A 15386-nucleotide genomic window follows, 5' to 3' on the forward strand; every position below is an offset into this window, starting at 1 on the left:
TGTGGCATGTACCAGGTAAGAACAATTTATTACAGATGTGACAGACAGAACAATGGATGATGAGATAAATAGTCTGAATAGTTGTGTTGTCCTTTGCAGGAGTAACAAGTAACAGCTTAGAAATTACAGCCTGCAATATTAGAACATATAAAGCTCATTCCGAGATGACAACTTTTAACAGCTTAATTAAATTGGGCACTTTTACCTTGATACCGCAAACAATTATTTGCAGGCCTACATTTTAAGTAATACCCAAAGCAGAAACTAAATTGATAGTTCACTTGATTGATTGAGTCACAGGCAAGCGTCTTTATACCAGGAAACCAAACTTTGAAGTCTTTCACTCAAAATGGGATCAGTGTTAGATCATGGTTAAAAACATGTTTTCTTAATGCAAACATGCCATGCACATCCACAAATAATGGTATTTGTTAGTGAAACACAAGAAAATGGACCAGTTTATTTCTTGAAATAAAGAAAGTTTTTGCTAATGTCCAATCCCAGAAAGGAAGTTATTCTACAAAACTAGAATTTGTGACTAGAACCAATAAAATTCTACAAAGAAAACCAAGTGATACTAAGTTGAATACTGCAAAATAAAAGGTACTGGCCTCCACCAACCCTGAAATTGAACTTTGACGATTTTACAATTCCTGCATGCTTCTCCCATTTAATAAAAAGTTAAGAAATCATGAAATATGTACCAACTATTATACAACATTCACGACTTAAATATATGCGCTATAACAGAACCAATGTGAAATTGTTCAAGTTGTTTATGCAGGTGGAAAAAACGTACAACTCACTTAGTTTGCATGTGTTTCATTTGTTGTTGGTCATACATTTAATTCTGTACAGGAAACAGTTATGGATAATGATTTATGACTCTTCAGCTAATGGATAACTCTCCAACAAATGCAGAATTGAACAATTATCTGGTCAACCCACACAAACCTTACCAGCTGTACAATTAATATCAGTAGAAACAAAAAATAACAAGTTCCATGGCATGGTTGTTAAAAAAAAAAGTAATCATCACAGGTGGTCTTTTTCTGCACAGTCTTGATATAAAACTAACCTTTTTAAAAAAGAAAACTTATCATCAACTGATAACAAAACAAGGGCTGCTAATTCAGGCTTTAAACATAAAAAATAGATTTTAACTGTGTTTGTATTATTTGAGATGTATGTATATTGAACTCGAACAGTGTAATGACAAAATTAGAAGATATATTTCTGAAAGCAGACAATTTAAAATGTTCTTTGTTTATTGCATAATTCAATATTCAGCTAATTTGATAACTTCAGTCTATATTCCCATGACTGTCACCTGCTAACGTCCAGCCTCCTAAAGCCATCTTTGTACCTTTTCTCTTTCCTCCAGGATCCTTCCAGTTACTGGACCCTGCTGAAGACAACTCAATAAATAGTAAGAGATAGTAGGAACTGCCGATGCTGGAGTTGAGATAATAAGTTGTCCAGCTGGAGGAACACAGCAGGCCAGGCAGCATCAGAGGAGCAGAAAAGCTGACATTTTGGGTCTGGACCCTTCTTCAGAAATGGCGGAGAAGAATGGGGCTCTGAAATAAATAGAGGGGGTGGGCGGTGATAGAAGGTGGATAGTGGAGTAGATAGGTGGGAGAGAAGGCAGACAGGTCAAGGAGGCGGGGATGAAGCTAGCATAGGTGAGTGTAGGTAGGAAATTGGGATGGGGGTTGGTCAGTGAGGAGGGAGGGGCAGATAGGTGGGAGGGGGAGTTGAAGTGGTTCCAGTCGCGAACCACTTCAGCTACACCCCCCAAACTCCCTGGTCGGCATGTCTATCCTGGGCCTCCTCCAGTGTCACAACGATGCCACCCGGAAACTGGAGGAACAGCACCTCATATTCCACCTCTGAACCTTACAACCCAATGGTCTCAATGTGGACTTTACTAGCTTCAAAATCTCCCCACCCCTGACCTCATCCCAAGACCAGCCCCCCTCTTCTCATCCCCGCCTCCTTGACCTGTTCGTCTTCTCTGCCACCATCTGCTCCTCCCACCTCACTGACCAACCACCACCCCCACTTCCTACCTACACTCCCCTTTACTAGCTTCATCCACACCTCCTTGACCTGTCCATCTTCTCTCCCACCTATCCACCCCTCCCTCCTCACTGACCAACCCCCATCCCAAATTCCTACCCACACTCACCTTTACTAGCTTCAACCCCGCCTCCTTGACCTGTCTGTCTTCTCTCCCACCTATCTGCTATCACCAACGCCCCCCCGCTCTATTTATTTCAGAGCCCCCTTCTCCTCCCCCATTTCTGAAGAAGGGTCCAGACTCGAAATGTCAGCTTTCCTGCTCCTCTGATGCTGCCTGGCCTGCTGTGTTCCTCCAGCTCGACACCTTGTTATCAATAAATAGTAATCCTGCTATGTGTGCATTGTCATGTACTCCAACCTTCTCAAACAATGGGTCTTTAAAGCAGAGTTATTGCTGTCTACCTGTCAATAATGATACATTACATTTTATCAACCAAAAGGTCCTTTTCTAGTTTTGTAATTGGTTTATCCAAAGTTTGGCTTCCACAGTATGCTAGGGGGATGTTTGTGATATATTTAATTTACACCAGTGAAAAGGTCTTCTCATATCTGCAAAAATCAATTCAGGCTTGTGTACCCTAAAAATACTAGAAACAAATAGCTTGACTGATGTTGAATGTAGGTGCCACCTTACCTAATAAATGGAGAATGAACACTTATTACTATGCCATACAAGATACTTGATGCACATCATGAAATTCAACACCTCTTCACTACCATCTAATGAAGTCACTAGAATGCCAGTTTTCCAATATCACAAAATTTACAACACATTAAACCACTGGTTTCAAAAGGAGGCTGTATAAATTAAAGCAATGGTGGATTCAGATCCAAGGTTTCTGGATTCACCATCAAAAGAGTTGGCTTCCAGATGATTCTTTTGCAAATGTTGAAAATTATCAGAAATCTTCCTTCAAGCTTAGACAGGCTGTAACAGATATAGCTGTTGCATTTATAACAGCGGAACGTCATCAGATGTGAGATCTCCCCAAAGTTCTTGTATGTGCTAGAATATTTACCTTAAAGTTAGGTGTTAAATGTTTTTCTATGCTTTCAAAAGGTAGGCATTCTAGAGGCATATTAAGTAAATTAAAGTTAATCTTCATTTAAAAGGACTTCAAGCAGATTGAACAGTTGAGAGATCAAACATTCACTTTCCTTTCAAAAATATTCTACGCTTCTCCAAGCCTGGTGAGCCAATGGGAAACTCTCAGAATCTCTCAGCTGCCTGCAAAATTTTGCATTTTCAAGTCTGGTATCATGAAGAGGACAGTTTCTGGAATAACATGCCTCCTAGTGGAAAGTCAATGAGAAAACAACCGAATTGGTGGGGCCAGACAGAAGAATAAAACTTAGCAATTTCGTTTCTAGTTCTATATCTTCCTCTGTTGGTTGCTACATCAATCTGTTGGATGACTGTCAATTCCAGGAATAGAAATAATCCTATAATATTTCTAATACAGTTTAAGTTCATTCTGTAAAATTTCACATTCTTTTTAGAAAGAGGCCGTGACGGTAAACAGGTCCAAGATTGAATCTCTGGTTTTGACTGTTTCAGCTAGGTTGGGATAAAATTGCAAAATTTAACCTTAGCATTATGAGATTCCCATGATAGAACGGATGAGAACAGTAAGAAGATTAAAAGCTTGATATAGTTGATGGATTACAGGCTAGTTATGCACCATGCTAAAGTTTGTACCCCTCCATCTTCGAGAAGTAGAGGTGATACCTGTACCAGGGTTAGTGATAGAGATCAGAAATGGTGATTACTTTTATAAAATTAAGGGTACCAAAGACAAAAAGGAGAAAGACATTAGTGTGTGAATGGCAGCACTGTTTCTATTTTAATGGAGGATCAAAAGCAATGAAATTGGAATTTATAAAGTTAAATGGTGACAGTGCAAATCATCCTTTCCTTAAAAATCTCGCTTAAACATTTGTAGTTTCATATCAAAGGAACAAATTACTCCAAAATCTCTGATATCTTTTGATTCAAAATCATGACTCCAGAATCATACAAAAATTCTAATGAGACAAAATAGTCAAATTACTTACAAAGTTAACTTTTCAAAGTCTACCTATCAAGCTGGAGAAAAGTTCTAGTTTTTTTTACGTAACATAGCAGCAAACATTGATTGAAAGGGGATATGGCTTGTTACATAAATGTAAGAGAATATGCTGATCATACTTATATTTTCTAACAAAATCCAGTTGCACAACTTACTCGTAGACTGGCCATGAGTTTTTTCACAGTTTGGACAGTGATAGATATCAATATCTGGTGCTTCATCCTCTTCAACGCCAACACAGCTGTAATCATTCCAAATATAAAGACATGTTACATTTATGAAAAGCTGCATTTATTTTGAAACAATTATTTATGAATGACTTGGCTTTTGCAGTGTTTGGTTCTATCTAACCTATATAAAGAGAGAATTTTAAATTATGCAGATTAACAACAATCATAACAATAAAGGTTCACCACAATTGAAAGAGTTGGATAGATCATGACCCATATGGATCTCTGCCAAGTTAAATCAAGTCCCATGAGGTGGTAGATGTATATTGCAGCTTTTTGTCCCGGGCAGAAACCTGAAGGGATGGATCATCCAAACTTAATAGGACCCATCTGAATTTTAGTCAATTTATTTCTGCCTTTCTTAAAGGGTGTAATTTTTTACATCTGTCAATTTCCCACTTAGTAAAATACATGAAGTATTAGAAATAGAATAGAAATAACAATCCCTTGTGGCTGATAGGTCACTATTTTAATATTAAACAATAAAATGCAATCCATGTTCTAACCGGTTTGAACAAGCTTCTTTGTGAATTATGGAAAAAAAGAGAATTAAAGGTTTTCCAAATAGATAGGATAGCTGATACAACCTCAGAAATAATCCAAAATAATGAGGACAAAGATTTTAGTTCAAAATATATGAGTTTTGATTTGGCTTGTACAAGCAGAGGAAAGTTATAAACCCAAATATTCAGGAGGGCTGTGATGCCTAGAGTTGCTGCTACTATTAAGAGGGAGACAGCAATATCATCTCAAATCCAACAAACTGATTCTGATTTGTTTTCTTCCTCTAATTTCTCATTTCCCACTGAAGCCACAGTGCACTCTGCAATAAAAATACCATAGTACTAAAACTCGGCAACTGTATTTTTTTCTTTGTTTTACAAGTCTTTGAATGCTTACCTTCCTCGGTTCCACTAAAATGTTACTTCAACCTCCAATGCATCATCCAGTAAACCATTATTCATGTCAGCACATTGACAATGAATATTAGCAGACCATTCACCCATTAACTGGGCATCACAACCAATTCAATTCTGCCCTCAACCAGTGTTTATGTATGAATAATGCCAATACTGGCCAGTAGTGAAAACCCTCTCCATCTCCCTCTCATTAATCCAAAAGTGCAAAGGCAGTTTCAACTCAAAGGGTTGCTGCTCTAAATAAAATCATCAGCTCTCAGCCCTGTTCAGTAATCAAACCAGCAATCTTCCTAGGCCACGCATTCAGTCAGTAAATTCAACAGGCTGGATTCTTGCCAGATGCGATTTTGGTGAGGGACATAAATTATCTCAGGTGGGCAGCCCCCCTTCCCTCTCACGCATTGCTGACCTGTACCGAGGCCCTTAATGCCCCAAGTAAAGGGCAATTAAAAACTAGGGCAGCATGGTGGCTCAGTGGTTAGCACGGCTGCCTCCGAATGCCAGCGACCTGGGTTCAATTCCAGCCTTGCTTGCCTGTGCAAGTTGGCACATTCTCTGCACGGGTTTCCTCCAGGTGCTCTGGTTTCCTCCCACACTCCAAAGATGTGCAGGTTAGGTGGATTGGCCATGCTAAATTGCCCATAATGTCCAGGGACATGTAGGCTAGGTGGATTAACCAGGGGAAAATTGCAGCGTCACAGGTATAGGGTAGGGATCTAGGTGGGATGCTCTTTGGAGGAGCAGTGTGGACTTGATGGGCCAAATAGCCTGCTTCCACACTGTAGGGACTCTATGATACAATCCTGCCACCAGTGTCAAAAAATGCTGGACAGTGGAAGTCAGGCCAAGAAATCCAGTAACTATTTTAAATTGTTTTTCTATTAAGGCAGGAAGGAAGAGTGATGTACGTCAATCAGAGATGCCTTCTGTGCATCAGGGACACACACTCCCCTTATTCCTCCCCACCTAGCTGGAATACGCATTCCCACTCCTCCACCATGATGGTCTGATCTTTTCACCCTGAATACCAGGGAATTACCTCACTCTGATTGGCATCACACTTCTTTCTGAAGATACTTGCGATCCCAGCAGTATCCAATACTGACAATTCTTGGACTGTTAGAATCTGATTGTCCAGTAGCCCTCAGGAGTGGGACTTCCTGTTACTAAGAGGCAGAAGTCTGACCTTCAGCCTCTTTATGTTGCTCCAGTGGGTTAGTGCCATAGGGCAGGTTTTACAGATGGTCTGTTCTGCCCGCTGAAGTCCAGCCCTATAGGTCACTGAGAAAGAGATAACACCTGCATTCACACATAAAACCTAAACAGCAAAACATTATTAGGTGACTTGATACTGTGTCAAACTATGCAAAGTCCTATTTTATGTGCATGCTGAGCAAAAATGACTAAACCATAAACAGTGACAGAATCAAAAGATCATCTTTTTCCCTGCTAATGTGGTTCCAATCTGCTCCAACTGTGATTGGCATCAGCATAGTTGAGGAACTGAAAGGTTTCGATTAGGAATGTTTATATAACCCACCAATCTTGAATTCTAAGGTATCCATCCTGAGCCTGATTACGAGGACAGCTGCCCCACATGACAGCGAGGATTCAAGTAGGTTAAACAGCATGAAGGTATCTGACCAGTGACTGGGCCGTAAAATATGTACTTGTAACAGAGGTAGCATTGTAGAACAGAGGGACCCAGGGATTCAGGGACATAATTATTTGAAGTTTGCATCACACATAGACAGGATGGTTAAAAAGGCATTTAGCACGCTTGTCTTCATTGCTCAGTCCTTTGAGTGTAGGAGTTGGGAAGTCATGTTGAAGTTGTACAGGGCATTGGTGAGGCCTCTTCTGGAGTACTTTGTGGGCATCCTGTCATAGGAAGGATATTATTAAGCTAGAGATGGTTCAGAAGAGATTTACCAGGATGCTACCGGGTATGGAAGGCTTGAGTTACAAAGAAAGGCTGGATAGGCTGGGACTTTTTCACTGGAGTGTAGCAGCTTGACAGATGACCTTATAGAGATTTATAAAATTATGAGGGGTTACAGATAGGGTTAATGGGAGGTATATTTTCCCTAGGATGCGGGATTTTAAGACGAGGAGGCATATTTTTAAGGAGAGTGGCTTAGAAAAGACATGAGGGGCAAATGTTTTACACAGAGGGTGGTTCTCATGTGGAATGAACTTCCTCAGGAAGTGGTGGATGCAGGCACAGTCACAATGTTAAAAGGTGCTTAGATAAGTGCATGAATAGGAAAGATTTGGAGGGATATGGGCCAGAAGCAGGCAGGTGGGACGAGTTTAGCTTGGGATTATGGTCAGCATGGACCGGTTGCACCAAAGTAGCCATTCAGTGCTATATGACTCTATGACTCTAAGTCAAATACAAGGTCAGAGGACACACGAGTTGTCAAGGAGCCAGAGATTGAGAGAGAGAGAGACTGAGAGAAAGAGAAACCTGAAGGGAACTGCTTTAAACCTCAGCAAAGCTATAGCAATAGCCAGCTGCATGGAGCAGCTGAGAGATAGAGAATGGGAGGTGAAGCTAAGTGAGGAGTTGCAGGAGATGAAGCAGGAACTGGAGAAAGTAAGAGTCAAAGCAATACAGCAGGAGCAGAGGAGCCAGGCAAATGTGGTATGTTAGGGACAGTTCAGACTCAGTGCAATAGGGCACACTAGGAGGCACAGGCATGGTCAGTGATCAGGTCACAACCTAAAAAACTGTGGATGAGCTGAACAAGAAATACAAAAACTTACAGATTACACTCAGAGTCCTGCACCAAGCAGAAAAGGTAAACAGAGCTTGCATTGAGGAGCATTTGAAATGCCAGCACAAGATTGAAAAATTAAAGTCCCAATTTTATATGCAAAAGGGAATGACTTGCACATTTTGCACAATATAATCAGATGGAGTCAGCGAGTATGGGATAGACTGGGAGGAAATGGAAGAACAAGCCTGTAGAAACACCAAGGGCAGTGAAGCTGTGGAACCCACCCCCCACTTCCATTTCTAGAGGGAGTAGGTCCTTCAGCACCCCCAGGATCTTACCCTGTCCCAATGAACCCACTGATCAGAATCCATTAGAATGGCCAGAACAATAATCCATTTACTTATATAACCCTAGTTATGGTAGCACAATTGGTGAAGATACAAAAACTGTTCCCCATGTTTGAGCCCAGCACTAACAATTATATGTTTTTTGACAGCACCCACCAACAAAGGGTTGCCATGGCTTGATGATGTCAAGGAGGTAAAATTAATGTTCATGTTCCTCAGTCCCACGATCCACTCTGCCTACCCTGTCTTCAGAAGGGGAGCTGCAGGTCATGAAAGCAGCAATCCTAGCCACTGTAGGATACAACAGGGGAAACCCTGTGGAGGGACTAAGTAAGTGTAGGCAGTAAAAGGGAGAACACTCAACTGCATTTGCCAGACACTTGTGGACACAGTTCATACAGGTAATATATTTGGAGTCAGCCAAAGATTCCACATCACCTACTATCCTCAATCCCAGTAGGACTGTAGACAGGATGAATCACGCCCTCAAAGGGATGCTGCAAAAGGCCATCCAATAAAACAACCAGAAACCTAGTTCTACCCTTTGACCACATGATCATAAGGAACTCAGCCTCCAGTTCAACTGGATACATCCCTGTGCTCTAATGACTGGATGCCCCATGAGTTTCAAACCTTTAATAGGACTGGACTCGACAGAGCCCGAGGTCGAAATCCTCTGCCGCAAGGAAACGGTAAAAATTCTATTAGAAAATGTACAGGCTACACACAAAGCAGTGATGGGAAGGTGAACCGGGTAGTTACGAAGTAGGGCAGTGGGCGATGTTACGAATTTTCCAGCCGGAACATTCCTGTCTCCCAGATATTCAGATTCCCACTTGGTGGTGGACAAGACCAGCCCATCTGTGTACAGAATTTTACAAGATACAGGAAAAGCTGGGTGACACCACATTAATCAGCTAAAGGCCTACAGAGCCCAAAGCAACAACCCTCAACTCCACGTGCTTCTAGGGGAACTGGGTAAAGTGCATTCTCACCCAAGTCCTGATCCAGGCCACAGGCCAGTTATTGATCTAGACCCAATCCAAATTCCCAATCCCAATCCAATGCTAGCCCCTGTTACCAATCCAGACCATGATCCTAGACACTGCCCCTCCTGAGGCCTCAACCTCAGGAAGTGCCCCACTGCTGGCCCCACCAATTCTGGCCAGAAGAGGCATGCCTTGGTGTGCAGTAGCTCAAACAGAAAGGATGGTTAGACACAGTCCACCCAAGGAAGCATGCTGCACACAACCAGAGCACCATACAGGATGGTAGATAGCCATCATCATCAGTTTTGTCTTTTGGGCCGACTTCATCCTTTGGCTATTTTTCATTATCTCATCTTCATCTTATTCAAATCAAAGGCTATTTTATCTTTTGGCCATTTTTAATCTCGTCATCTATATATTAATCATCCGCATGTCTCACAGTGCCAATGCACCATGCCGCTCCTGATCCCGCAACCCCCCATTCTGGATTAACCAATGACATGCCTGAGTTGAGCACTGACACACACGCAATTGACTGGCAAAAGAGGAAATAGGAGATTTCAATAAAATCAAATTTTGGGAGAACTTCCCCAGGATGACGATATATAGTCTGAAGGCCCACATCATCAGCTGGATTGCCAGGATGCGATTGTCAGAAGCGCTAACTGGGCAAGTGTAGACATATCCTGGCTATATGTTGTTTATCTGACCAGAGACTGTGTGGATGATGTTTTGTGAGTCCATCCCAACAAATTTGTGACATCTGGGTCTAACAACCAGCAGGTTGTGTAAAGGAAGACAAATGGGAGCTCAGATTATTGCTACCTGAGCACAGATACTACAGGAACTGGTGGGGTTTTTCTACAAACGGATGTACAGAAATAGGATATTTGGCTACCAGAGAAAGGGTTAGAAATTGGGCACAATATCCTGGGAAGGTCTTGGTGGGAACTATATCCTGTACAAAATTTGAAATGGGCTGAAACCAGCCAGAAACATACCTCTCCATGTTTGTTCAAGGACTATCCCAGGATCACAAAATGTAGTATATTTAAAACATACAGTCAAAACCCTGTACAACAACATGCACAACAAATTGGCACTGGTGGTATTAGATATATCTGGAACCCAGATGCCAAAGTGATGCCTTTCCCAACTTCAGAAATTACATTTGCATTTGACCCATTGGCTATTAGAGCGGAAAACTGGCATTGTCAGAGGGGAGCCCAGACCCAGGCCAGCAGGGCGCAGTAAAAGAGATCTGTTGCAACATTTGGCAACAGCTTACAAAGCAAAAGTGTCCATAGTTAATACCCTTAATTTGGCTAATCTGAGTAAGATCAGACTTTTAACACAGCAAGTTAAACAGTTGGACAGTCGGCACCATGGCCAGGGTGTAATAAATGAAAATCAGGCAGACCAATACGTGGTAATGGTGCTAGAAGGGCATGTCAGGACCATAAACAAAATCATCCGGGGAAAGATAGATGATGACAGTAGGTAGGAAAATAGAATCTGGTGCAGCATCTATGTCCAATGGATGTTAAAACAATTGAGGGACAACCTCAAGCAGGCTGAGCAAGGACAGGTCATAGAGTCATAGAGATGTACAGCATGGAAACAGACCCTTCGGTCCAACTCCTCCATGCCAATCAGATATCCTAAATTAATCTAGTCCCATTTGCCAGCATTTGGCCCATATCATTCTAAATCCTTCCTATTTATATTCCCACCCAGATGCCTTTTCCTGATGGATTACTGATGTGCACATAGAACACCTGTTCCACAGGAACAGACACCCTAATTTTCAAATTATCAATTACAGCAAGTGACCAAGGTCCGGTTTAATGACAATTGTGAGGAGATCCCAAGAAAAGCAGTGGGGATGGTACTAGGGATTCCGATCATAACACCAAATCAAAATGGGTTACAAGTCTTCAAGGTGGAAAATGTCAGCATTATCCGAGAGGGAGTATGGTTAGATTCCAACAGCATTATTGAGAAAGAGGGAAGACTCTGGATAAATGTCAGCAGACAAAACAAACAATTGTGTGCCCCTATTCCATATATTCAAATAAGTATGCCTTGTGTGGTTTTTGGGCAAACACTGTTCTTGATTGTACTGTAGAGAGTCTGGAGTCAGAACACAGACATCACCAGAGTTGCATACAGAGGGAAGAGCAAATACTGCAACACAATTTCCCTAAAATACTACAAGAATGAGACCATCACATATAACATCCAAAATACAACCTGTTGTATTAGGTCACACATACCAACCAATGTAGGCCTAATCAAGCTCACAGAAGTCCATCCATCAGAGGGGTGAGATATTTGTCAATGTCAGTGATGAACTCATACAAACTTTACGGGATTATTGGGAGAAGGATGACATTGGCATGAACTCCTATCAAAAAAAATTACAGGAAGTCCAAACACAATAGGCAAATGTATATAAAGTTTTTGCTGCTGCTATTCAACAGACCAAGCAAATTCAAACCGGTATCAGGGAAATCAAAGTGACTAGTTGGTGGGATGACTTCTGGGACTGGGGCTCAAACGTGCAGATACACCCGTGGGTAAATACACTTGGCTGTGTCGTTCAATCTGTTTACTTTGATCTACCTCACCGTCCTCACAATTAAATTTGCCTGCTGCAAGAACGAACTCAAACAGAACTAACTATGGACTCGTTTGTTCCTACAGCAGAGGCCAAAAATGTAATGAACCTGGACTACATCATGAAAGGATTATGCAAATTGTTGCATGTATGAATTTTCCTCTTTCAAGCACTGTGAATTGCCAAATGGGTTTGGGGGCAAGACAGTGTATACAAATAGTGGCTAATTCTCAGTTTATTTATTAAGTTATTTGTACGTATTACTGTTAAGCTTATTGATGTACGTAAGGAAGATAGTCTATAAGGCAATGTTGCCCATATATAAATGGGGAGACCAGACGCTCAGGGAGTCAAACTATCCATCTGAGACCTAATATGTGCATGCATTAGAGCATGATCTGAGCCTTTAATCCCATTTTTGCAAGATGCTTCAAGGGATGAATAGAAGGGACTATGCTCAAGCAACCACAGGCCCAAAATTGGACATTCTAAATTGACCCACAGCCAGAGAAATTGGGCCTGACAGAAAATTGGCCAAACTAAATTAAACAGCCATGAGCAGCTATCAGCTACTGAGAACAATGGAAACCAAGGACAAAGAGGTTACAAAGGTTCGGGGGAACCAGTTACAACCAGCCCAAGTACTGCATATTGGAAGAGTACTGATCAGGCTTCCTAGCATCTTGAATTCCAGTCAGTGCCTGAGAATGTGCACTTTACACCTCCCCATCATGGCAACAGTGATGGGTGTTGTCAAGACCCCAGCAGATCATTGGAACCCTGCTCAGGACCTTATTGGCCAAAGATGGCAGAACATTCCAGAAGGTCCAGGGTAGGTGGGATAAAAACACACACCTAGAAGTCACCCATAAGACCACAAGACATACAAGCAGAAGTTATGCCATTCAGCCCATCAAGTCTGCTCCACCATTCAATCATGGCTGATAAGTTTCTCAATCCCATTCTACCGCTTTCTCCCTGTAATCCCTGATCCTCTTGACAATCAAGAACCTATCTATCTCTGTCTTAAATGTACTCAGTGACCTGGCTTCCACAGCATTCTATGGCAGTGAATTCCATAGATTCACCACTCTCCGAATGAAGAAGTTTCTCCTTACGTCTTCACTTTACTCTAAGGCTGTGCCCCCGGGTCCTAGTCTCTCCTATCAATGGAAATATCTTCCCAACATCCACTCTGTCCAGGCCATTCAATATTCTGTAAGTTTCAATTAAATCCCCCCATATCCTTCTAAACCCCATCGAGTATAGACCCAGAGTCCTCAAACCTTCCTCATAAGTTAAGCTTTTCATTCCTGGGACTATTCTCGTGAACCTGCTCCAGAGTCAGTACATCTTTCCTGAAATATATGGCCCAAAACTGTGTTCTATACTCCAAATGTGGCCTGACCAAAGTCTTACAGAGCCTCAGAAGTACATCTATGCTTTTATATTCAAGTCCTCTCAAAATAAATGCCAAAGTTGCATATGCCTTCCTAACTACTGACTCAACCTGCAAGTTTACCTTGGGAAAATCCTGGACTAGAACTCCCAAATCTCTTTGCACTTCAGACTTCTGAATTTTCTCTCCATTTAGAAAATAGTCCATTCTTCTTGCCAAATTGCATGACCTCACACTTTCCCACATTGCACTCCATCTGCCACTTCTTTGCCCTCTCTCCTAACCTGTCCAAATTCTTCTACAGCCTCCCCACATCCTCAAAACTATCTTTGTATCATCTGCAAACCTAGCCAGAAGGCCCTCAGTTCCTTCATCTAGATCATTAATGTATAAAGAGTAAAGTTGTGGTCCCAACACTGACCCTTGTGGAACACCACTAGTCACCGGCTGCCATCCTGATAAAGACCATTTTAACCCCATCCTCTGCTTTCTGCCAATCTTCTATCCATGCTAGCACCTTGCCTCTAACACCATGGGCCCTTATTTTACTCAGCAGCCTCCTATGCAGCACCTTGTCAAAGGCCTTCTTTAAGTCCAGCTGGATAACATCTATTGGCTCTCCTTGGTCTAAGCTGCTTGTTATTTCCTCAAAGAATTCTAACAGATTTGTCAGGCATGACCTCCCCTGGATGAAGCTGTGCTGAATTTGCCCTATTTTACTGTGCACTTCCAAGTATTCAGAAATCTCATCCTTCACAATGGACTCTAAAATCTTACCCATGACTTTGGTTAGGCTGTAACCGGTCTCTAATTTTCAGTCTTTTGCCTTACTCCCTTTTTAAACAGGGGCATCAGGTTAGCAATTTTCCAGTCCTCCGGGACCGTCCCTGGCTCTCGTGATTCCTGAAAGATCACCACTAACGCCTCCACTATCTCTTCAGCTAACTCCTTAAAAACTCTGGGGTGTAGTCCATCTGGTCCTGGTGATTTATCCACCTACAGGCCATTCAGTTTTTATAGCACTTTCTCCTTGGTGATGGCCACCATACTCAGCTCTGCCACCTGACTCTCTCGAATTTTTGGGATATTACTCGTGTCTTCCACTGTGAAGACTGATACAAAGTAATTATTCAGTTCTTCAGCCATTTCCTCGTTCCCCACTACTATCTCTCCAGCATCATTTTCCAGCGGTCCAATGCCCACTTTTGCCTCTCTTTTGCCCTTTATATATCTAAAGAAACTTACTCGATGAAGACTCTCAGCAAATACTTCCAGTAAGACTCATGGCAGAAAACCATGCAGCAACCCAAGAAGACCCAGGTGAAGATCCACCTTGACCTGCATCATCCACCTTTGTGGAAGACAGCCATCCTTACATCGGAGGAGGAGGAAATTCAAATAGCTCAAACACGTGGATCATAGGGGGAATATGTTTCTCAGACACGTAGAGATATATTGAGAGTAAATATTGTGTGAATTTGAGAAATGCTCACATGGTGTTTTCAATAAGGAATTTTTTAAAAATAAAATTGAGTTGAACCACAAACCAAATTCTTTGTCCCTTTGTCCATCTCATCGACAAGAGTACTTCGGTAAAGTGTTTTTAATACGTAAATTGGTCACAGTGACCAAAACACGGACAATGGTTCCTTCTGTGCTCTAACATTTGCAGAGGTCTATAAAGGCTTCAGAGTCACTATCTTAACATGGTGACTATAATCTTAGTCAAAACGTTAAACTTCAACCGTCAGAAATTTTCACTGAAATTATTATTTTCTGGTTGGCAAAAATTACTTTTGATAATATGGCAACAAGAAATGTCTATTCAATATTTTAGACATGGTCTCCACTGAGAATTTTAATTAATTAGCATGTCTACTTCCTTTTCGGCCTTTTTTAGAGCAACTGACTGGTTTTTAAAGTAATAGTAGGATTGCCTCATTCTGTCTCATCCAAAACAAAAATGTCCAATATGTAGTTACTGCTTTAGAACCATATGTACTG

The 15386-nt window shown here is 41.6% G+C and overlaps 1 protein-coding gene across 2 annotated transcripts in view; it reads right to left on the minus strand.

Annotated features, from left to right (window-relative positions):
* The window catches only part of phf2 (PHD finger protein 2), a 131258-nt gene that overhangs the window by 78602 nt on the left and 37270 nt on the right, over positions 1–15386 (minus strand). For both annotated transcript variants that reach the window (XM_020523277.2, XM_048606181.1), the window contains exon 2: positions 4310–4395. In XM_020523277.2, coding sequence (XP_020378866.1) covers positions 4310–4395 — 86 coding nt within the window. The remainder of the gene's footprint in view (positions 1–4309; positions 4396–15386) is intronic.

The sequence above is a fragment of the Rhincodon typus genome, chromosome 16 (genome assembly GCF_021869965.1).
Source record: "Rhincodon typus isolate 14 chromosome 16, sRhiTyp1.1, whole genome shotgun sequence".
NCBI classification, from domain to species: Eukaryota; Metazoa; Chordata; class Chondrichthyes; order Orectolobiformes; family Rhincodontidae; genus Rhincodon; species Rhincodon typus.